Here is a 24,883-nt window from a genome sequence, read left to right on the forward strand (position 1 = left end):
CTTACTGCTATTGCACTTCTGGTTAGACCTAAACTGCATTTCGTTGCCTAGTTCCTGTACCTGTGTAATGACAATAAAGTTGAATCTAATCTAATCTAATCTTTATTCTGGTTGCAGATGGCAGTAGTAAGGGCCACCTCCGTCGGAAAACATATCATGAGTTGCTAATCAGGTCTATACATTAACCTGCTCAATGCATTAGTAAATAAAACCTATTTACCTAAAAAACAATTAATGTCTATAAAAGGAAATGTTTAAGAAATGTAATGTAAAAGCCATGCCTGTTACTTGCAAATCCCAGAATTATCATTTGGGAGCAGTGAGGTAACAATTCAGCAATCAAGAGAAGAAGAAGTTGGTCTTGCAAGTTTAATACTATTTTTTGTCAGTAAAGGATATGAATTATCATTATCCTTTTTATTTCTCCTGGAACATATACATTTCTTAAGTTACATTTAAACAGCTGGTGTTCTTTGTACAGCTGTTTCCTCTAACCACTTAGCAATCAAACAGTGTGGCCAACATTGTGATATCTTTGTAATTTGTTCATTAATTCATATGTGAAAAAGACTGATTTTGCAGGTAGTGCTGTTTTTCTGTGTCTGTTTAGCCACTGGGACTGTCGCTCGTGCTAATTGTCAAGTTTGTCTACACATCAAACAAACTGCTGTTGCCGCTGGATATTCAAAATGCATCATTTCATGTGCATCAGAGTGTTTTCAAGACCAAAAAGCAGAAGGTGGTTAAATAAAAAAATGAGTTGTAGGTTTAACTATTAAGATCATACCTCCAAATATTAACCGGCACTTTGGCACTGGCCGTTGTATGACCACAGGTCCATTGTAAAACTTCCAAACCCATTTGCAACCAACTGTTTCAATCATGCCTGATCATGAATCTACAAACACCTTGTTATCCCTGATCCTTGACAAGCTGACTTTTCAGAGCCCCCTGAACTCCTCTGTCCTCCCTGGGGAGGTATCCACCCCTGCCTGCCTCCTCACAACAATACAGGCACTGGGACGCTGCATGAAGAGGTGCCTTTGTTCACAGTGAAGAATGCTCATCTCACTTATTCTTTCCTCTTTTCTCTCTCCCCCTCCTTGGAATGTGTTGGTTTTAGTGTGCACACTTTTCTTCAAATAGTCCACAAACCACCTTTCTACATTTTCTTTTCATTTAATAAGCAGATATGAGCTGACAGCTGACAGTCATTGAGTTTGTGTGTGTGTGTTGGTTTTAGTGTACACACTTTTCACCAAATGGTCATCAAACCATCTTTCTACATTTTCTTTTCATTTAATAAGCAGATAGTAGCTGACAGCTTTTGAGTTTGTGTGTGTGTGTGTGTGTGTGTGTGGTGTGTGTGTGTGTGTGGGGGTGGGGGGGGGGTACTTCAGTGAGGTACCTATGAGCTCTTGTGGGCAGCAGTAATGGACTTGGTGCAGACAGTTTGAGACTAACTACTTGAGCAACACTCAGGCATACTTTAACTGGAGCCAAAGCGGTCCAGAATGAAATATGGCTCAAATAAACATTGACAAAACATTTACCATCTATATAGATTCAAAGAAGCATGTAAGTAAATTCTGTTCATGGACACACACATACTGACACATTCAAGGTCACGCGCAAACATGCATTTAGAGTGCAGAGAATATGTGAGAAGGCTAAGCTGATGCACATGCATGAAGGTGGATCATTAATCAATGCGATATAAATGATTGTCAGACTATGCAGGTCAAAGAAAGTATAGCATATAAAGTATGTGTTCAATATGTTCAATTGGAAAACAAATTGTTACTACAACTTTACTGACTTTGTTTTTGAGAACATTTTAAAAAGTACATGCAAACATACATTGTCACACACAGACACATTTGAACTCCTCCCATTACCTTTCTGAGCTGGGTGAGCCCTGATGAAGTGCTCTTGGAGTAGTTTCTCATTTTGCGTAACCTGACCCCGCAGAAGACAGCATCCACTTGCATGGTTCCTTTCCTTCCGAGTAATTTGCCTTTACCCCCCTTTATAGCTCTCTCTCTCTCCTTCCCGGTTTGTACACCCCTACCCCTGCCTCTGACTTCTCTCACTTTGCATAGCCCCTGCCTGCACTTCCCACATATACACACACAGAGAAAGACAGAGTGCTGCTCCAAGTGCACAAAATGTTTGAAAAAAAGCACAAAGTTAGGGAAATCCCTCCTCCCATCCAGCCTCCAGGCTAAAATGTTTACAGCTCTTTCTCCACACTCAGCTCTTAAACATACACTCACTCATTCGGACTCCTATCTCTGAATGACGCTGGCTCCTTCTCTTTCTCTCTCCCCTACTCAAACTTTTCCCACCCCCCTCCCTTTAACCCTTCCGCCCTCCTGCTTTCTCTCTCCTCCCTCTCCATTTTCCATCATCACCCCGCTCCACATACCCTCCCACCCACCTTAAACCCCCAACCACTGAACTAATCTGCAGCTGGCTGGCCGATTGGAGCCCTAGTTGCCGGGGAAACGGAGTGTCCTGCTAAAATAAAATAAAAAAGGAATGGAGCAGGAAGGGGCAAAACTGAACACAACTGAATACATAAATAACAGCCTCCTCCGGGAACCAATTAAAGAAGCCCAAGGGCTTCAATTCCTCTCTCGATGAGGGGACAACATGTTAACTATTTTATCTCTGCAAAGACTTTGTTTACTGGTTCACGTGACAGTCAACAACAACAGCAGCAGCAGCAACAACAACAACAACAAAAAGTAGTGCAGAAGCATAGGTGGTGTGCTGAATGCTGTGAGAGGTGAGACTAAGTGTGCGCAGACAGAAAGTGAAAGAAAGTGTTTTGGCAGTGTTTGCTTTGATTACCGCTGACCTCTGCTTAGTGAGAGAATACTAACTGGTGAGTTCAGCTCGCCATCAGGCCCCGGCATAGAAGTGTCATTTGTATGGGTCCAGGGCTCAAAGCTCCTGTGGAAAGAGTGGAGAGAAATAAAGAGTGAGAGAGGGAACAAGGCTGGACATGCATACTGATGACCACTATGATCAATAATGAACCTGTTCAACCGAATGTACCCTCTATGGCAAGTCAGATATTTAAAATGTATGTTATGGTCAATTTTTAAAGCCTACAATTTTTTTATTGATTACGTGGTATACTATATATATATATATACTGTATATATACTGTATATAGACATACATACTGTATATATACATACTGTATATACACACACACTAATGTATATATAATATATATGTATATATAATATTTAATGATGCACAAGACACTCAGAAATTCCCATTTGATGTAAGGTTGCCATTAAAGTGCCATTCTATACGTTAATATTTTAATTATTAAAATGTTGTTATAGAGTTGCTTCAGTGAAGTTAGGGCAAAGAGATACTATCTACAGTATTGATATATCAGAACAGCAGACAGAACATCAATCAGCAACAATTTTAACAATTGTTTAATCTTTAAGGTCATGTCTCAGGCAAAAATACCAAACATTCCTTAGTTTTAATTTGTCACATGTGATTATTTGTCTTCTTTTCTTTGTGTTTTGTGATTGTAAATTGCATATCTCAGGATTTGGACTGTTGGTCGTACAAAGCCTTTTTATGTTATAATGTAGCTTTTTTTGTTGTAACTACTTTATACACTGTTTGGTGGTTTAATCTAAAACAATGAATATTATTTTATAAGATGATCATGTTTTGACATATCTTTTTTAATGTTTTTATTCTTATTTTTTTAATAATGCCTTATTGAACACTTAGTGAACTACCATCTTTGCTGCTGTAATACTGTAAATGTTCCCACTGTTGGACTAACGAACGATTATCTTATCTCTTAACTAACTATAGCTCTCAAATAATGTAATAGAACAAGAAATTAAAAAATCCCTCTAAACTGAAGTAGAGTATAATATCAACTAAAAATACTTCTAATGTACAAGTACCTCAAAATTACACACAGGTATAGGACTTGTGTAATTAAGTATATGATCTGTCCACAGTTACTTTCCACCACTAAAAGGTACACAACTGCACACATAAGCAAAAGAACAAAGACACACATGCATGAAAACTGCACAAGTACACATAAGATTGGGTATCAGTGTTGCCCTATAATTTCATTTTACTCTTCAAATGTAGTATACAGATAAGTATACAAATGAATTTATAGGAGCTTCATCTGCATTCATACAGTCATTTCACTGAACAGCCTTTATAAAGCTTCTACCAGCATCACCTCTGCAGCTATCCTGTCGACCTCTGAGCCCAAACCCTGACCTCGCCTTTGAAATGCAAGAGAGATCTAAAAAAGCCTGGCTTTTCCATCAATAGCTGTGGGGAGAACAGGGTGGGAAGTGGGGGCTGGTAACATCTGTTTGGCGTTTATCCCATCTTATTGTGTTGCTGAGTCCTCTATCAGGCCTACAGATGGGATCCTGGGAGCGTACCAAGCCCACTGTCTAGGGGACGCACACCGTGACTGGGAACATGGCTAGGACAAGTTCTCAGTTCTTGATGGTGCATAGCAGGCTGATTGCAAGACCTCTGGTTTAAGCAGAGGAAATGACAATAAAATCAAACCCAGGGTGTGTTTTCTTCCCTTCCTCCTCCTTTTATATATGAGTCCAAATACATTAATTGTGCCAGCCATACCCAGTGGTGGAATGTAATGAAGTACACATAGTACACTCAAGTACAGTACTTAAGTACACATTTAAAGTATGTCTACTTGTAGTTTCCTTGAGTATTTCCATGTTATAAAGCATTATACTTCTACTCCTCTAAAAATATCCAACAGCTTCAGGTACTTTTCAGATTACAGTTTATCTTCCCCTTCTGGTCCAGCGAAAACCATGTATCACCAGGTGTGTTGATTTTTAAAGTTTGTGATACACTGATGATGAATTATTCCTTTATGTGTTGAGAAAATTCTCCTACTACTTAAGCTAAATAACCCCTATTGGATCAGCTGGAAAAAACATTGTCACAAAGCTGAAAAATTGTTTTTAAAATTCTTCTGAGCTCATGAAAAGTTGGCTTTTTAGAGATATGTTGTTCTCACAGGACAGTCAATGCTACAAACATATGATGATCTTATAGAATGTGATGCATTGCTGTAGATTAAACTACCCAACCATAGCCTATATGAAGGAGTTAAAATGAGCACAACGTTAAACATCTATCGCAGTATGCAACATACACAATAATGCAGCAGCAATATTAATCCAGAAACACCATATAGAGGCTAATACAAAAACTCTAATCTGGGACATTTTACTGCAGAATACTTTAACTTTAAGTACATTTTGCTGATACTACTTACATACTTTTTTCTAAGTAAGTTTTTGAATGCAAGATTTGTAAGTATTTTAACAGTGCAGTATTAGTACTTTTACTGCATTAAAGGATCCAAATACTTTTTCCACCACTGGCCATACCAATACTGCAGAAAAATAATAAAGCAGCTCTTAAGTCATCATTGAGGAACTTTTGTTTAGGAATGGACTGCATATCCTACCAGGAAGTACTTGTTAATGCCACATCCATTAACGCCCATAGACAGTAAAAATAATGTTAATGTCCAGACCACATATAGCTTACTGTTCACTCTGCTCTGCCCAAATAACATTCCTAACGACAGCTGATCAACAGCCAGCTACAAAATGTTGTTGCATTAATTCCTTAGAACTTGAAGCTACTAGTGCAGTTTTTGTCGCCCCCATGATGAATTCTAAGTAATGACAACAACACTGTCGGTGCGTCCATGTTATACAGCCTTCCAATAATTACTCTTTTGAAAATAATTTTAATAATAAGAATAATAATAAATGTATTTTTTATAGCGCCTTTCTAGACACTGAAAGACGCTTTACAGTTTTGGTTGCATACAGACAAGACAAAACAGACTAAACAGACAGGGTACGTAGACAAGGTTACTTGACAGATAAAATGGCAAAAATTGCTTGAATGTAACAGACGTTCAATTGTATCCAAAGGTTATGCACTAAAGCTTTAAATAAAATTGCAATTTTAAAGCCTATAATAGGGAAGGATTAATCGACTAATCAAAAAAAATTGTCAGGAAATTGATAAGAAAAACAACCATTAGTTGCAGCCCCATAACCCAGGGTTGCTGCTCTTCGACTTCCCCAAAAAATCTCACCGAAGACAATTCAGTGCATATATAAAAATAAAGCATTTTAAAAACACACTTGTTCCTCTCTTTTTATCTCACTTTCTCCTGCAAAGCTCTTGACGCCAACTTCTGTTTTGAAACTGCTATGTTAAAAAGTTTGCTAGGTTTCTTTGTTGCTAAGGTCTGCTCTGCTAAATTGAGAAACAAAAAGAATCATAACCTGCTTTTGTTTTATTTAATAGCATTTTAACTTCTGGGGTAGGTTTATTTCAGTTGTAGGCCTAATTCTCTTTTACTACGAAAAATAAATCTTCTTCTTCTGCTGTTTTTGAATGGCAGTTAGCAACCAGCTATTTGGAGCATTACCGCCGCGAAAATAAATGTTTCGCAGTAGCCATTCTTTAGACAGCAGTGAGGAAGGCTGTGTTCCATTTACATGAGCCAGCTCCAGGGAGTTGGTATTCTACATGCTGGCTCACTGAAAAAGGGCTTCCTGTGACACGTAATAGAACAGAGACGTCCTTAAGGTTCTTGCTCCAGCTGGGCTTTTTCCTTCTATATGTTAAAATGTCTGCTGTGTAGTTAAAGCCGGCAGCTATCTCAAATAGTAGGCCTATGCTCACCTTTGCACCTTTTTACGTTCCGTGCTTCCTTTGCGTCCTTCTGGTAGGAGGAGAAAGGAGACAAACGGACAGGGCACCCAAAATAATGTGTAACATGTCTCCATCTGCAGGGCGGTTGACGTCTCTGCACTTAAAAAAAAAAAAGTGTAGGCTACTAGAGACTAGCGTTGCCATAGTAGCATGTCAGAGTTTTTGTTTCAGTTCTAACAATCGTGTTAAAGCCGACTTTTAAAGTGAATTGGTTAAAAAATGGACTTAAAAACTAAAAAACTACTTAACTTATGATGCAAACGATATATTACAGCCTTTACTAGGCTATTATTGAATGGAATTGAACTAAGCATATTCGCCGAATTTTGCAGAGAAAGAATACAGTTATGCCAAGAGGCAAGTTTGTGTGGAAATTTCAAATTGAAAACATAAATTGGAGAAGGGCTTGGCTTCTACCGTACAAATACTGTGTTTCTAACAAAGCTAAGGAAGTAGGCTAAACTTCAAAATTTGACATTAACCTATACCCTATTAATCACCTTGTTGGTAAATTGGCCAACCTTGACTTTTCCTGTACGTTTTGTAAACAGAATATTGAAACAATATCTCACCTCTTTTGTGATTGTGAAATATCCAAAAGATTTGGGACAGATTTGGAGTCTTTTTGTGAACCCACCAACTTTGTCTACTCCTTTTTAGCCTTAAAGATATCATCTGTTTCTACAATAATTCAGGTAATGGTGCTCTTAAGTATCTAATTAATTGAATTATTCTGTATGCCGAATTTTATATTTACAAACAGAAATGTTCTAACTCATCTCCTAATTTTGCACATTTTCTCTTAGAATTTAAATGTCTACTGAAGTCACTTTTGGGTAACAAAAAAAAAGAAGTATTAAAATAGTGGAAACTGTGGAGATTTTTTTTACGCACTTACACTATCTCTATTGGCCTAATTGAAAACAGCTTTCAAGGGGGTGCTATGCAGTTTTGGCCATTTTTTTCTTGCTTTTTGCTCGCATGTTTAGAGCTATATTAATATATCTATAGAGTCCCACCTACAGCTTCGGAATAGATATTTGGCAGCGCCAATGTTTACTTGTGTCTGCCGTTTCCTCTTTCTCTGTTCCTCCGACAATGCTTTACAAGCTTTCTGCTTCTTTTTTGCGGACAGTGTGGATAGTGCATCTACAGTCTATGGGATAGTGTGCAAAACTCCATCGCTACACAGTTAAAGAAAGTGTACTATCGGCACACGATGCGTCCTGCGCATGCGCAGATGATTATCCGGATGTACGAGGCTTTACGACAAAGTAGCGGTCTGCCGTTAGCCTCCAACGGAAAGCTAACGTTAGTTTAGTTAAATGCTAATTCAGCTAACCACTAGCCGAGATAGCATGTAAAATACCCTCAAAATCGTTAAAATATAGATATAACAGCTGTTACGCCAGTTCTACGTTAATTGTGCTCATTTAAAATACAATCACTCAATACTTGTCTTTTTAATACTGTAACGTCTTAATTTAGCTGTAGCCTGCTTTTCCCAGTGTTTAGTTTGAGTAACGTTATTTTAGACTGAATTAAGCTGTCAGCTAGCAGTTTGCCGAAATAGCTGTTGGCTAAACTAGCGTCAACTTCCCGGTGGAGGCTAATGGTTCTCTTAGCTAATACATCGGTACACGATCTGTGCTGCCTGTATAGATCTGCATACGGCACGATCTATGATGGTTGTAGAGGTCAGCCGTTAGCCTCGTGGATGTATTAAGAGGACGGTTGGCCTCAACCTGCGTTAGCTTCCCGGCTAACGAATGCTTTCTCAGCTAGCAGTTCCCGAATTAGCTGTTAGCTTTCCGGTGAAGGCTAACGGCAACGGCAGAACGCTACTGTGGAACAGATCGTTCAGTGTCGTAAATCCTCGTTCATCAGGAATTACGACATCTGGCGCATGCGCAGGACGGATCGTGCACTCCGAGTGGAGAGTTTATTTTAATACGTAGAGTTACGTTGTGGAGATGGATGATATTTTGGCTGGTAATTTACAGTAACGCCAACTGAACCATAAAATGTGTCACTCGTCGACAGTGGGACAAGAAGCAGTCCAGTTTCCCCCCGTTTACAGGAAACACAGTAACTACCATTGACTGTGTAAGTTAAATGATGTTGTAGTAACGTTAAATTAGCTAGCTAGCTAGTTTAATGTAACGTTAACGTTAGCATTAATCGAGCTCGCCTCTCGTAGATTTTTACTTGGGGACCACAGAGTGCAGATTACCATCCGAGTTTGGAGTCGTCCTTTGCTGATGATTTTGCAAAAAGGTGTTTTGTAATAAAAGACAAGCACATGTGGACAAAAACGTCACCTCCTGGACTGAGCGAACAGCTGGCATGATGATCATCTTTGAAGCGAGAGCGGTCCTCAACCTGAGGTACACTTTCCAGAGAGCAGGCTCCTTCACCAGAAGCAGACTCGTCCACAGCCCCAGGGCATGTTTTGCTAAAAGAGGGCAGATTTTAACCCAGATACCCAAGGTTACATTACTATGTTGGGGTGCAGTTAATGTATCATCCTGTGCAGCAATATGCCAGGAAGCAACTCTTCCACGCCAAACAGCTGATAAAAAGTCTCTGGCTAAAGTCCAAGTCCACAAACTTGTATTTTTTCTCCGCCTCGGACTTCGTGCATTGGTGCTGCTCCTCAAATTTTCCCCCCTGCTCCTCCTCTTCCCGTTGGCTCTGGTGTCCACTCGCTTGGCATCTTGCTGGCTGGATGCTTTGCTGTGGGTTACTGAAACATCTGGGCCCACTTTCATCAAGCTGGGGCAGTGGGCCAGCACCAGGCGGGACATGTTCTCTCAGGAGTTTTGTGAGCGCTTCTCCATGCTTCACGTGAAGGTGCGCCCTCACCCCTGGGCCCACACCAAGCAGTGTCTCCGGAGGGCTTTCGGAGAGGCCTGGCGAAGTGTTTTAGTGTTTGAAAGCAAAGAGCCAGTGGGTTCAGGATGTGTGGCACAGGTGTACAGAGGCTGGGCGAAGGCGGACAAGGTGGAGGACCCAGCCTTCCAGTTGCTGGTGGAGGAGATGGAGAAAGAAGACTTGCTAGAAGCCTGGGAGATCCCTGGTCTGGGAGGAGTAGTCAGGTCCATGTGTCAGCTCTGGAGGGGGAGTAAGGAGGAGGAGTATGAGGAGATAAGTCACCCAGAGGGGCAACACGAGGAGAGCAGTGCAGAGAAGGAGCATATGATACCTGTGGCTATCAAGGTGAGTGTGAAAATCTTAAAACAAGTCCTTTTGGGGACATCGTTTGAAATTGGGAAAAACTAGAAATTGGAAAAAGGTTATTAATTGCAATATATCACAGAATATTGCAATATGTTTAAAATCGCAGTAATATTGTATTGTGGCATAAGTATTGTGATGACATCGTATCGGGAGGTGTCTGGTGATTCCCACCCCTAGTGTGTTCATGTTGCATCCTTGTTGATAATACTGGATCATGCCTTCATGTTCTGTTTGTCATGTCGGACTGTCATACATTTTGTGAGCCTGTCAGCTGATTCTTATGAATTGTTTTCGGTGGTATCACAGGTGATCCATCCAGGCGTCAGGAGGCAGGTGGAAATTGACCTCCTGCTGATGAAAGCGGGCAGTCGGCTCCTACAATGCCTGCCCGGACTCAAGTGGCTCAGTCTGTGTGAAATAGTAGAGGAGTTTGAGAAGCTTATGACCAAACAGGTAGGAATATTCAGACCCCCACATCTAGAAATAATACAGAATTTAAGTCTTTTAACTTTGTGCTCACGTTATTGGTTAAATTACACATATGATTTGTCTCTTTGTCATCAATAAAGACAGCTTCAAATGTATTTGCATGTCTGTACAGAGGCTGGAGTGTAACAAGTAAAATAACTAAGGTGCCTATAAGAACAGCATGAAAAGACAATCTCATAGAACATAAGTCTAATCATTTCAGTGTTCATTTATTTCAGATTGATCTCCGTTTTGAAGCCAGGAACATTGAGCGTTTCCAGGAAAATTTCCGCAATGTGGATTATGTCAAGTTCCCCACTACCTTTCCGCCATTTGTCACTAGTACCATCTTAGTGGAAACTTTTGAAGTGAGTATGGAAGGATTTCAAATATATATAGAAAATGTGACTTTGTGTTTGAGTGAGTAATAGATTGAGCTCCACAGATAAAGTACAAACAAATGACATCTATTAGAATATCAAATGTACACTTCTATGACTTACGAACTATTGTCTTCTTAAGCAAACTCGAAATAATGTGATACAATGTAAGGGGTTTCTGGGGAATATAGACTTATTCTGGTTGACTGAATTTCGTTTTGAATGAGGCCAACACTTTTTCATTCATATTCAACCTTTTGTTCAGGAGAGTGAGCCCATATCCAACTACCTGAGCTCTGAGATTCCTCAGGAGGTGAAGCGGAGAATAGCCAGGATGGGAGTCGAGACCATGCTGAAGATGGTGAGATACGTCACCTGCTGGATATCAGTTGCATTTGATTAATTGTTACCATAACTGTCATTCATAATGTGTGTGAATGTGTTTCTATGTCAGATGATATTGATCTGTTCCATGTTCACATCCACTGTCTCCATCTATATGTCTGCATTCAAGGTTTTTGTGGACAACTTCGTGCACGGGGATCTCCATCCCGGGAACATTCTGGTCCACTGTTGTCAGCCTCCTCCTGGTTCCAGTGACAGTGCTGGTACATCAGGGGAGGCCCCTGGTAAGGCCACCCTCACTGACTTGTGGGACACGGTGGTGGTCAGCTTCAGACCAGACCCGTGTCCTCTTCAGTTGGTGCTGCTGGACGCTGGCATCGTTGCCCAGCTCAGTGACAACGATCTTGCCAACTTAAAAGCTGTCTTCACGGCTGTGGTGCTGCATCAGGTAATGAGGGAAAGAGTACATACATGACGTTTTAGGCTGAACTACGACTGTAGAATAGCCTGGATACTGTACATCTCATCTGACTGGACATCAACAGAAAGACTCGGATTCAAGCAATGTTTTATTTAGCACCTAAACTGTCACACATGCTAGTTCACACCAAATCATTTTAAAAATCTCATATATTTATTTTTAGTTTATTTACGATGGATGGCTGGGATGCTTCAACGTATGATCAAACAATTAGTTTGAACTATTTATAGCAGTTTAATTAATTTCATTTAACAAAATGTGTTTAATGTTAAATTTGTTGATTTGTATGTGCACTTGCACTAAAGTGACTATCACAGTATTTACTGTTCAATCTTTATCTGTCCCCAAACGGCAATTTGTTTTTGCTGCATGACCGAGACGATAAAACACAAAAAGCCTGCACAGGGTACCGTTACTGTGTGTGGAAATGATTCTGACTGAAAGGAGCATTACCTGGCCATCTACTTTCTTGAATAAAATGACACGTTTTATAGATGTTTTAAAGATCAGGAATTTCAGGGAGAAATCTGTGTGGAAATTTAGACATTTCCCACTTTTAAAGGAACTTTAAAACGTTTATTTATTTATTTTTTAGACATTTGTACATTTTAAACTTTTTTTGCCACAGCAAATCCAGTCAACTCCTTAAAATCCTTAAAAATGGCAAACAAGAAAGAAGTGTAATCTGTAGGTCTGTGACTGCGGTTTTGTTTTTCTTTCTCCAGGGTGATCGAGTGGCAGAGTTGCTCCTGAATCATGCTCGGGCCAACGAGTGCCAAGACGTGCCACAGTTTAAGAAGGAGATGGCCCAGCTGGTGGATCAAGCCCTCAGCAGAACCCTTTCTCTGGGAAAGGTACTATCCTTGATTTGTGCATTCTTATTGTGTCTGATTTGTTTCTGATTCTAGGTTGCATGATGATGGTCATGGTCATCACGTTACTAATTAATTATTGAACTATTATGTCACATTTGAAAGTAAATAGAATATTGCCGTCGTTCTGTGATTATTACAATATACTATAGTTTGGCATCTCCTTTGTGCTTCTTGTGGGCTCGACTATGATCTTATAAGGACTTTTGTTTCTTTTATTTGATTTCTTTCCTGTTCCCCCTGTCCCTGTGTAAAAAACATGCAAATTTCACTCAGTGTAATACTCATCCTCTTAGCAGTTAGTACTGCTTTGCAAAGGCCCATCCATTATCAGAAAACCTTCTGGTAAAGTAACTGATACATAGTTCAGGTAATGGTTGGTCATGGGGGTCAGTGACTTTAGGAAGTAACAGTCACTGAGTACTATTAATGTATTTTTTTTGACTGCATTTTTGTTGGTTATAGTTCCAAGTGGGTGATTTGCTTTCCAGAGTATTTGGTCTACTCATCAAACACAAGGTAAAATATTAGGTTACATTTGTTATGTTGACTGAGCAATCATTGTCATGGACAGAGATAAAGAAGTAGCTTTTGACTACCAAAAGGATCAAGCTTATTAAAATCGTGATATGACAACTCTGGTAGTTGCTGAGCTATTAACCTTGATGTTGATTGTTTTTCTAGGTGAAGCTGGAGAGTAATTTTGCCTCCGTTGTGTTTGCCATCATGGTGCTGGAGGGTCTCGGCAGGTCACTTGACCCAAACTTAGACCTCTTGGATTTGATCAAACCCCTGCTGCTAAAGAACTGTGCCTCAGTGCTCTGACACGCACACTAAGGCCCATGTACTGTATACATAGATTGATAAGGTACATGTGTGTATATAAGATTCCACTGTAGAACAGGATCACTGTGTCATCACTACATTTTAGCAGTGCCCTAAATACCTCATTTATTTTTACATTGGTGGTGTATACAACTTTCGTCACTGTTACTCTTGGATTTTACCATCCACTGTCTGGTTTCACCCAAAGGAAAATGATCTTCCTGGCATGTCTAACTGCGCCTAATGAACGAGAGCATGTGCGCTTTACATGAGGGATCACTTCGAGTGTGCTAATGGACTCCGATACATTGGCAGACACACAGATGGCATCAGAGACCATTTGTAGTGATTTACGATATAAAAGAAAATACTGTGAAAATCTCTAGTTGATTCTCCAAAGCATATGTTTTACTTTTTAATGATTAATATTGATATCAGGATGTGTTTTATCCTTCACATCTTTTGATGTATTTTAGATAATGTTGTCTAATGGGCCATTTGCTTTAGTGGGAATTACAATGTACTGTAACATTGACCATGTAGAGCTTTTGGCTAGTTGTACTCACAACTGACACGTCTTAACTTTTAAAATAGTGTGTACACTTGTATGAATTATGCATATCAATAAAAAGGGAATTTATGTTACTTGATCTTTTTCTTTCCTTTGCCTCTAGTGACCAGTTATAAGTTTTCTCATCCTTTAAGTAGTTTACTGATGTAGCTTCAAAGCAGAAAATTCACTACATCAAGAGCACAGGATCCATTAATTTACAATTTTATTAAATCTGTCAATGAAAAACACAGACAAGAGACGCGATTCTGTCAATGTCGTCAGGAAGAACAGTCAGCATGGCTGAAAGAGTGAGATCAGGAGGTTTTGGTGCAAAAAAAACTCATCACATACCCTTTATTGCAAAACTGTTGAATTTTTTTGTATCACCATCAAGAGCCCCGACAGAGCAGCACTGTTCAAGTAAGGAGGGAGGGGAGAGGTGACAGCTGTGTAAAAAAATCTTTCACTAATAATGATGACAAAAGAAATAAAAACATCTCTAAAAGACAAACACAATCACCTCAGTATAAGACAAGATTCTGTCACAGTTACAACAACCAGAGAAAAGTTGTTTTCTTTTTTAATGAATTAAATAGTTTTTAAAAATATCTCACAATTTACTTATACTCATCTTTTTTTCATTTATTGCGAAAAATAGGCAACTGGACTAATTGTGATGATGCAAGTTTGTTTGTGTGACAGAGAAATAGAGATTAAGTGGAAAGATATAGTGGAACGTCTGGAGCGTTGGCACTGAGAGCAGCAGCAGTGTGTGGCAACGCAGTACTCTCATTCAGCCACCAGGTGGCACTGTTCAGTCTGAACATTCCCCCGGGGCCCACCACCCCCTACTGTATCAGAGGAAGTCAAGATATGCCAACACCATCTTCTGTTTTTGGAATGATGCTTGTGTTGAAACTTTGTCCACAGTTGCTTATCTGCATTGCAAGATCTCAGTTCTATGTACAAAGGTTTCAAATCCCTGAAGGACATCTACAAAGACCAGTGCAACATCCACGTGACCATCCCCTTTCTGGAGTAGCTGAGGGATCAAAGGGTTCCTCTATAGGGCAAAAAAAGGGAATAGTACCAATCAGATCAGGTAAATGTGCCACAAAAGGACTCAACAGAAGTGTACCTGGAAATCAAAGTCAGGAATGATGGCACAGGACCAAGATTTAGGAATGTCAAAAGTTGGAGAAGACGGGGTTGTAACATAGTCAGCTTCCTCAGAGGGTGCACCAAAATATCCTAAAATAATTCTTTCTGACAGTATGTCTGAGAGGTGATGAAATGGGAAAGAAACCAGCCAAACAAATAAAATGATGCATCCATTGTCCCTTTGTCATATCCATTCATGCTGATCCATCAGTCTCTCCATGCATTTTAAAAATTGTCTTTAAAGACCAAGCAGTCGTCCTCCACATTGAATTGATTGTATTTTTGTGTTTTTGCTCATACTGCACTTTTTCTGTTCGTCTTTGTCAGAGTGGCAACTGCCAGTGGGCTGCTCCCTGGAGGACTGGCTGCCCTCCAGTTCTCTGAGGTGGCCCCCAGCAGGAGCGTGCAGCTCATTTAGAATGGGGGTAAATGGGTAACCAAACAGGTAAGAGGGGCTTTTTGGGATCGGATTTGTGAAAGAAATCATGGTGTAAACTTGGGTCTATGTTGGCAGATCTTGAGCACAGGCACATATCTCTCCCAAAAACACACAAACCTGTCTGTCTCTGAGGCCCTGGCTATGTAAAGGTCAAGATGGAGCTTCTTGTTGACTTTCCTTTCACGTCATTAAAACGATCAGCAGCTGTCAGTGGTCCATGACTAGATCCAAACAAGGTAAAACTGAGAATTTGGAGATTAGATGAAAGGTACTTGCTGATATCTTGATGACAGAAGAGAAGAAGGAAAGCAAATCTCTTTCAAATCGTGCCTGACTTCTCCCATTTCGTGAGCAGCATCCATCTACAAATTATCTTTTTAGGAGATGTTTTGGAAAACACAGCTACTATGTCATGTAATCTCCATAAGCTTGTCTTCACATTCCTTTTAGGAAAAGATGAGGGGCTTGTGTGGGACGTAAGCCTACTCAGATAAGCATGTAATGGATGCGTGGGGTAGGGCAGGAAAGAAGAAGTCTTAATCATCTACTCGGACTCTGTCTCCATGCTGTTGTTCCATAGGCTGCCACCAGGAGTTGATGTTTGGACTACCTGTTGGTGGACAAGGGGAGGAGGGCGTCTGATCAGAGATTGTGGCTACGAGTTGAGCCAGGGGTGATTGAGGCATTCGCCGGCCGAGGCCCTCTTCTCAGGCACCATCTCCAGCATGGGCAGAAGGAAGTGGGTAAAGTGGCCGGCGTCTTCGTGTGCCCAGCCGTACTTCTCCACCAGCACGTCAAACAGGGACCACGGCTTCAGCTTGGTGATGTGCCGCAGCTCACCTGCAGGGGGCGATAGGGAGCCAAATCAATGCTAGAAGGAGGATGTGGGGAGAAAAGGGACTGGCAAAGTTAAATCAATCAATCAAATTTATTTAAAAAGTGTAAAATCACCATTAGACATGGTCTCAGTGCACTTTACAACTAAAGGAACACAGAAATAACAGAGTTACAAAACAGTCAGTTTAGAGGGTTGGTGCACCCAAATTTCAAAACAGTTTATTTTCCTTTTCTTTTTTTACTTGTTTTCAACAATGAATGGATTCTGCAAGTATTGTCTGAGTAGCCAAAGTCATCTTACTCCTTTGTGCTATGGAGCTCTACTGTTGTCCAAAAACTATTAAAAACACATGAATGAGCCACACCTTTGTACTGGCTGGCATGCTCCTTCATTATGATTAACATGGGCACTGTGGCTTATTATGTGTTAATTCCACATGTGCTGTCTGCTGCTGTAAATCTACAATAGCCCACCAAACGTGCATTAACATACGGCTGAAAATAGTCCTCAACAAATAACTAACTACTTTCTCAAACTAACTTTCTCCTATTTGAGTAATGCTTGCTAAAAACTACAATGCCAGCTGTTTTAGGAAATTACTTGCCTTATTTTCAGAAAAAAATGAAACTACATATGATATATAATGTAAGAAAAATCTTGCTGTTAAATTTTCAAATGTCATATTTTGTACACAAACAAAAATATCTGCATTGCTAGATTCCACCAGAGGTAAGTAGGTTATTTGGATGAACGGACTCCTCAATCCGATGCCATGATTCTGCAGGCTCCAGCCAAACCCTACAGCCGCTGATTTCACTGATTAGTTCAGCCTCTCTGTTTGAGCGGCTGCTTCTCAGTGAGGTGCTGTAACGATAGAGTAAAAACCTGTAGAGTTCTTCGCTGCAAACCACAAGAACAGAGGGCGAGAGGTGTATAGAAAGAGACAGAGAAGTGGTGTTGTAACGTAAAGAGAAAAAAAGAGGAAGGTGTTCATTATTAGAGAGAGAATGAAAATGATTGGCTGGGAGCACAAGACTAACAGAGAAAAAAAAAGTATGAGCGAATGATTAATAATGGAGGTGATCAAGACCAAAGGTCCAGTCCAGACCATGGCTGCCATAGTAACCCTCCTTCCTATATATTGATTGAAGAACACCAGATAGGGGAAAGGAAACCATCTAGACTTGTTTGGCATTCAAGGAGACATTGCTTGTCACAAATCACTGTATTATGATCTTTAGGTCTGTACTCTTATAAAAGTATTTATGTTTTAATTGTTTTGTCTCCAATTAATGTATCTACTTCCCTGCAAGTTCAGAACAGATTTGTGTGCATGAAAGAAACAAGGTATTGAAGCCGCTCGATTGCAAGGCAGCATGGCAGACAGGAAAAAGCCCAGAGAGAGCAAGAAAGTCAGACCAGATTAACAGAGCGCCAAGGGATAAAAGGGAGAACATTGAGACATCAAGTGCAGACTCAGACCTCAGATAAAGACAACATCAAAGGCAGAATATTAAGGTCTCATGACACATTATGAAAAATATATGAGCAGAAAGGGAAGGAGATTGAGAGAAAGAAAAAAAGAGAATAAATGAGAGAGTGCAGGGGTTATCAGCTGTACCGAACATGGATCCATACACTTACCAGACTCGAAGATGAGCGGAATCAGAGAGGCGTATGACACACTAAAGACCTTGGATGCAGTAAAGCCTAGCTGTTCTGTGAATATGACTTTATGGTCATTGTTACCGTTAATACTGCTATTCTAATGCTATTTCCAGCGTAGACTAGCTCCTTCTTTAAAGTTTGGAGGCTTTTGCTTACAAATACTAAGTTATTGATCATAACTTTGATATACAGTCTGTAGTGATTCATTACTTCTAGGTTAAATTGGCTGTTTTTGCAAAATTCTGATAAGAGCATTATAAGGCAAAACATTTCACTATATATCGCCAGTTGGATGAAGTCTATATTAACATAATACATTTTCAGATTATTTGGAAAAATAAATTATATAACCATGAACATGTTTTTGTAAATAATCTCACTTTACTTCAAGCCGGTATTCATATTATTTGTGGTTTTTTATTTATTTATTTAATTACTTCAATCAAAGAAAGAAAATTTTCTCTTATGGGAGACAAAAAAGTAACATAAACCTGACCTGACACCTATAACCTATAACACCAATAAAAATCAAACTATCATAATTAATCATCACTCAGCCCCATAATTAACCATGCCTTTTTGGCAACTAACCTGAAACTGAAAAATCTGACCTGACTTAATTCAGAATACTGTGGCAGTACTACAAACTTAACTCTACAAAACACATTTATCTCAAGACCTCTATGCAGTTCCTCCTACACAACGTCTATCCCTATAGCAGGCCTACCCTACACCTAACCAACCACCCACGGTGTGTTTTACCTTTCTTGGAGAAAAACTCTCGGCTGAACTTCCCGGCAGCGACCACTTTCCGTGGGACCTTCCCAAGTAGCTCCATGATCAGAGCTATGTGGTCTGCCCACCACCACATACATAGGGGAACAGGCACGATTCATCATTACAGCATGCACACACGCACACGCACACGCACACGCACACGCACACGCACACGCACACGCACACACACACACACACACACACACACACACACACACACACACACACACACACACACACACACACACACACACACCAACATGACGGCTGTATGGGACTGACACACACACTGCTGCCTTGGGGTACTGCATGGACACACGGCTATTGGAGCACCTAAAAGTGGTAAGGGTTTTATTTTTTCTGACTGTTTTCAGTCTCAATTGCAGATAATACACCCAATAACTATCAAAATCAAATCCACAGCAACATAAGCTTTATGTTTATAAGGGGTCCCGACTGCTGCTAGTATCCATGTCTGTCCATTTTAGACATCTGTGTGTCCCAGTCCCACCAGCTATCTGGCCAGCGCTACCTCTTCGGTTGAAGAACTCCCGGGAATATTTTCCGGAGAGTGCAAAGTGCCTCGGAATACAGCCCAGCAGCTCTATGATGTGGGCTATGTGGTCTACGGAGGAGACAGGGAGGTGGGAGGGAGGGAGAGAGAGGGGGGGAAGCATAAGGGAAGAAGGATGCCAAAAAAAATAGAAGGACATGCAAAAGAGATAACGGGTAAAGACAAAGGAGGGGAAACTTAAATGAAAGCAAAGGAGGTAAAAGTAAAATGTATGGGAATTGTAAAGAGGGTGGATTGTGGGAAGGAAAATAAAAACAGGGACAGGAAGTGACAGGTAGAAAAGATCACAGAGGGTTCAGGGAGGAATAAGAAGAAGGGAGGGGAAAGGAAGAAAGGAAGAAAGAGACCGTCACAGACAGTAAAGGAGAAAAACCTGTTAGTGTGCCGTGCCTCCACAGCAGAGGTTATGAAACTAAATGATCAGCCCTGAAATAAAAGTGACATGCATTCAGATCTGAATGAACTGTAACCAAAGGTTAGATTTTGAATTTGGCCTCAATGGCCGGAGATCAAAAGTGTAAATCAGGACGTCATGATAAAACTGACACTGGCTGTGCAAAAACATGCAAAATGAGGTTTACTGTGTGTCACATGCAATGACAAAAACAACACAATGAGCTCTTCAAAGGTCACAGGAGTTGAAGAGATAGGGGTGAGGATGAGGATAGGGTTGCAAATATAGGGACTGTATTGCTTGATAGATTAACATGTGACCAGAATATCAATGGCTAATGTTGCCTTCATGATGCAGTTATTATCTGTCACCATTTTACAGTTTCTTAGAAACTGATATGTTATAATGCAAAAGTCTCCTGACAATGACCGGAGGTTTGTGAGCTCTCTGTGGATCAATAACATTTAAACAATTTAGGGTTAGGTATACAGCAGGGTGAAGATGAGTGGAGGCATAGCAGCAAAGTAAAAGAACAGGATTTATAGTTGACAGTGGATAGTGGGATTTGGGGAGAGGGATGCTATAGTTTCAACTAAACTTAAGTTGGCCATTTATATCAATTTAGAATTCAATTGGTATTGATCTATCAACGTTTTTTCGTCCATTGTTCAGATGCATTCTCAGAAACAATAACCCCATCTTATATAGATGACATGCTTAAAAAACAACAAATGCATGCGTAAAACTCCCCATACTGTACAATCAACAAAATAAAAATACTGGTGTCTAAAAAGAAAATGTTGCAACAACAAATCTGTACTCGGTGTCTGCACTATTGTTCTTTTTTTTTTTTTCATTTTTTTTTTTTTTAACATAATTACTAAAAGTTAAGTGAATGCAATTGCAAACTGTGACTGCATCACTGCATGTTAAAGCAGAGTTCGGAGCAATGCATCTGAACAACGGAGGAAATCTGTAAAGCAAATTGAGGTTAAATAGCACACAGACACAAATTTTCATTTGAAACTACATTAAACCAATTATGGTTTTTCATTAGAACAGTTCATAAAACATTTAAAACACTATTATATTATTTCTGGGGTACACCTTTCATCTTTAAGTCAACATCTAGAATATAATGTTAATAAAGCCTACAGTCTTGCGAAACAATATTCAGCTATGTGGAACACTTAACAAATATAAAGTTTTCTGTTTGTATATTTGGGAATTAAATTTGTGTGTGTATGTCATAAAGATTAAAATACTCACCCTCATCACGGGAGTAGTCCTCTCCGGAGTGAGGCTCAAACAAGTAATCTCCAGTAGCCAGCTCAAATGCCTGCAAGAGATCAAATAAAGTGCTGTACTTGAGTCCATACTGACTGTGTATACTTTAAAAGAAATTGGATATGAGAGTAATCTAGTGAATATATGCATGTGTCCTTACCATGCAGGCGGTACTCCAGATATCTGCAGGAGTGCTGTAACCAGCTCCTATCAAGACTTCAATGGAACGGTATTGTCTCGTCTGGATGTCCTCTGTAAAGTGCTTGTGCTGTGGAGAAGAGAGGAGAGGAGAGGAACACATTTAATTATACTTGTATGTCTATTATATTACCGTTTTATTTGTTTTCCTTATAACAAGGAAATCTTGACACACACAAATGTGATCACATTATTGAGATGTCACCACTCACATTGCCCAGTAATGGAAACAACAGTGTTATAAATAACGCAGTTACTAACGCTGTTATTGTTTTTCAATAACAAGTAATCTAACTGATTACCCTTCCCATCTTAATAACGCCGTTACAGATACTGCCGATTACTGCGTTACTATAATTAATGCTGTTTTTTTACATCCGATCAAGTAGGTCTCTGAGCCGAGAGGCAAAGACTTTTTTTAAAAACATTTCTCCCTTGGTTAGTGGGAGGTGCACGAGACAAGCACGTAAATGCTGACAATTGGCTGAGGTTGAGTAAAATGTCATGGTAAGCCAATCAGAGGTAGAGTTGGGCGGATGTTCAAAAGCACGCATAGTTGGACACACAACGAACAACACAAGTGAGTCAGTCAATGAGAGACAGGTATGGCGTTATGAAATTAAGGAGAGGGGGGACTTTTCCTGCTAAAGATGTCCCACCGTGGTCAGAACACACAAGGGAGACACTTTGTTTCTCTCACAATGACTCTAGAGTGGCTACTCACTCCGAAGATATCTCCGTCACTCCATTCCCCCCCATCCCCCCACCCCCACCCCCACACCCCACACCCACACACACACACACACACACACACACACACACACACACACACACACAACACACACTGGCTCAACGCACCACCAGCGCACAATTAAAACATCGGCCACTAAGTTATTTGCACTACATAGAGTGTATATATTTGTTATTTATTTTGGCTTTAGTGCTTAACCGAGCATAACTGAATTTTTACCATTTGTGGCCTGTTGAGGGGCAATAAATATCAAAACTATTCAAACATAATATCTACTGTACATACATGGCATTTGATTGGAGGCTAGTCTCACTTTGTCCCACAACATTAAAATAGTTTAGATGTGTGTACATTATTTCTGTTAATAATGTATTGTATAAGTGTCCATTTAATTATAATATTCAGATTTTATCATAAATAATCGAACATGCACATGTATTTTAAGTTCCATTAAAGAGGGGTGGAGGAGCGGTCACATTTGAGCATTTAAAAATGTACTTGAAAGTAACGCATTATTTAAGAAGTAACTAGTAACTGTGACTTTTTTTTAAAAAGTAACTTGCCTAACACTGTTATTATATATATATATATATATATATATATATATATATACATACCTCATTTCCTCCCTGTGGGTAAATCAAGTAATATCAAACTCCAAATACTGTGTCTTACCACCCAGCAGGCATTTCCGAGATCAGCGATTTTGACTCGAATTGACTCAGCGTTGCGCGGGTCTAGTGGGTTGATCAGGAGATCTGCAGCTCTGGCCCTGACTGAGAGAGGATGGAGTGGGAAAAAACAGAGTTAAAGGAGAATTCCGGTCGCTTCCAACACGTAGCTCTGTTGTCTGTAAACTCGGAGTGTTGTCAGTAGAGAGAAAAACTAAAACAATTGGTGCTGCCTACACCGTGTTATCCTCCTGCTAGAGTTAGCACCCAACAGGCTTAAACAGGGCAAGTTTTAAATGTTTTTGAGTAATGTGGATGAGTAATGGCGGGGGTGAGTCATAATAGCCAGGGGAAATATGTGGACACAAAAACCTAATAATGAGAAGCTGGCAGCTCTAATGTTTAAGATGGAATATCAAAAAACATTGAGGGTTATTCATTTTCATATCATTATGCTTTTTTTTCTATTCTTCATCTATATAAGTAAAATTCTCATTTACATGTAGATTAAAATTTTATTTTTCAATTCCGGAATTGGCAAGAAGAAAGCATAAATCAGGCAGCACTAAATTATTTGTTATGAAAAGGAATATGAAAGAAAGCTTCTTCTTTTTTAAAGCCCCAAAGTGTTAACCATGAAATTAGGATATCGTTAAAGAAATTATTCACATAAGTATGAGTCATTTAATCATACTTAGTTAATCCTATTTTTGGGATAACTTTTATTTGAAATCAATTTCATTTATATATTTAGATTTATAGATATTCATATAAATATTCATATAAAAACATGTTTATAGTGCTTCTAAGTGACAATATAAAATAAAATGATAGATTAAATAAAAGTGTGACTGATAAGAAAAGCTATTATGAAATAAAAATGTCCTCCATAAAAACTATGGTATGTTATTATGAGAGTAAGTATGATGTCCATTAAGGACACTTCATCACAGCGCTGTGTGTCCCGAGCCCGAAATATAATCCAAGACCGCCCACATCGCCCAACCCCACCTGGACTGTTTACCCTGCTGCCCTCTGAAAGAGGTTCCGCAGCATCCGCTGCAGTTCCACCAGTTCTGCAACGCTTTTTCCCCACTGCCATCAGACTGTTGAACTTCTGATCCATAAACTGAACTCTGCACCTATTGCACGCCATCGGTATTTAAATGCTGCTGAACTTTTAGCCATTTCAGTTCCTCTCTTTTTTACTCTTTTTTACTCTTCAATTTGCACACTGTTCATACCCTGTACGTTTACACTTTGATCACTGCTGCACTTCTGTATACATTTGTTAAATAATCCGGAAATGTATTCCATTCACCTGGAATATCATTGCAATATTTATAAGCTGTATGCAACGCAATTTCGTCTGTATGCACTCCGTATCATATAAAATGACAAATAAATAAAGTTGAAGTTGAAGTTGAAGTTGAAATCACATTTCATAACATAGATTTGTCCTAAATTATTTTACAAATTATAAAGTAATTTAGGCCCATATATTCAACATAATTTGTGTGATTATGTGATTTTTATTACCATACCATAACCCTAATTCTGGATTCTGATTGGCTGGAAGGTGTGGATTAACTTAAATGTAAAATGTGCTGTGTTTATATAGCGCTTTTCTAGTCTTACTACTCAAAGCGCTTTTACATCATACAGGAACTATTCACCATTCACACACATTCAGACACTGTGGCCGAGGCTGCCGTACAAGGTTCCACCTGCTCATCAGATAAACACTCACACACATTCAAACTCCGATGCGCAGCACTGGGGGCAACTCGGGGTTCAGTGTCTTGCCCAAGGACACTTCAACATGGGACTGCAGGGCAAGGGATTGAACCACCAACCTTCCGATAGGCAGGCCTTAACTGGACAGTTGGGAGCTGAACAGCATTGTTGGCTTAACTTTATATGAAGGAGCAGCTGAAGGAGTATGAAGCGTTGGAATAATCGAAAAGGATGCCATATATACTATAAACAACGAAAGGTATTCGAGCTCCTGGGCCCGATAGCTTGTTGATAGCTGTTGATTAGGTTCAACACATTGCTGTAATATATGTTTGCGTGTTATATATTTAAAAAATAAAGTGAGCTAAAGAAGTGTTTTTTTCTGTTTTACTTCTAAAATGTTAATATTGGAGTTAATGGGGCATT

The 24,883-nt window shown here is 39.7% G+C and overlaps 3 protein-coding genes across 9 annotated transcripts in view; 1 reads left to right on the forward strand and 2 right to left on the reverse strand.

Annotated features, from left to right (window-relative positions):
• Positions 1-2,334, reverse strand: part of si:dkey-82f1.1 (DENN domain-containing protein 2A) — a 37,068-nt gene extending 34,734 nt beyond the window's left edge. The window contains exon 1 of the mRNA XM_032522269.1: positions 1,899-2,334. The gene's annotated coding sequence lies outside the window, so the exon portion shown is untranslated. The remainder of the gene's footprint in view (positions 1-1,898) is intronic.
• Positions 2,335-8,598: 6,264 nt separating this feature from the next.
• adck2 (aarF domain containing kinase 2) lies at positions 8,599-14,301 on the forward strand. The gene is made up of 8 exons (XM_032522278.1): positions 8,599-10,017; positions 10,345-10,491; positions 10,746-10,874; positions 11,152-11,247; positions 11,401-11,679; positions 12,438-12,566; positions 13,050-13,103; positions 13,269-14,301. Exons 1-8 carry the CDS (start codon positions 9,145-9,147, stop codon positions 13,407-13,409), a joined length of 1,848 nt encoding a protein of 615 aa, XP_032378169.1. The 5' UTR covers positions 8,599-9,144; the 3' UTR covers positions 13,410-14,301.
• srpk2 (SRSF protein kinase 2) overlaps positions 14,172-24,883 on the reverse strand; it is a 66,683-nt gene continuing 55,971 nt past the window's right edge. For 3 of the 7 annotated variants that reach the window (XM_032522272.1, XM_032522271.1, XM_032522275.1), the window contains 6 exons: positions 22,725-22,825; positions 21,261-21,368; positions 21,083-21,152; positions 19,378-19,470; positions 16,514-16,543; positions 14,172-16,402 (listed from right to left, as the gene is read on the reverse strand). In XM_032522272.1, coding sequence (XP_032378163.1) covers positions 16,218-16,402; positions 16,514-16,543; positions 19,378-19,470; positions 21,083-21,152; positions 21,261-21,368; positions 22,725-22,825 — 587 coding nt within the window. In that variant the 3' untranslated portion in view covers positions 14,172-16,217. Of the gene's footprint in view, positions 16,403-16,513; positions 16,544-18,830; positions 18,924-19,377; positions 19,471-21,082; positions 21,153-21,260; positions 21,369-22,724; positions 22,826-24,883 lie in introns of all 7 variants that reach the window. The other 4 variants (XM_032522277.1, XM_032522273.1, XM_032522276.1 and 1 more) reach the window with 2 other exon arrangements.

Source organism: Etheostoma spectabile, chromosome 8 (assembly GCF_008692095.1).
Source record: "Etheostoma spectabile isolate EspeVRDwgs_2016 chromosome 8, UIUC_Espe_1.0, whole genome shotgun sequence".
Lineage (NCBI taxonomy): Eukaryota > Metazoa > Chordata > Actinopteri > Perciformes > Percidae > Etheostoma > Etheostoma spectabile.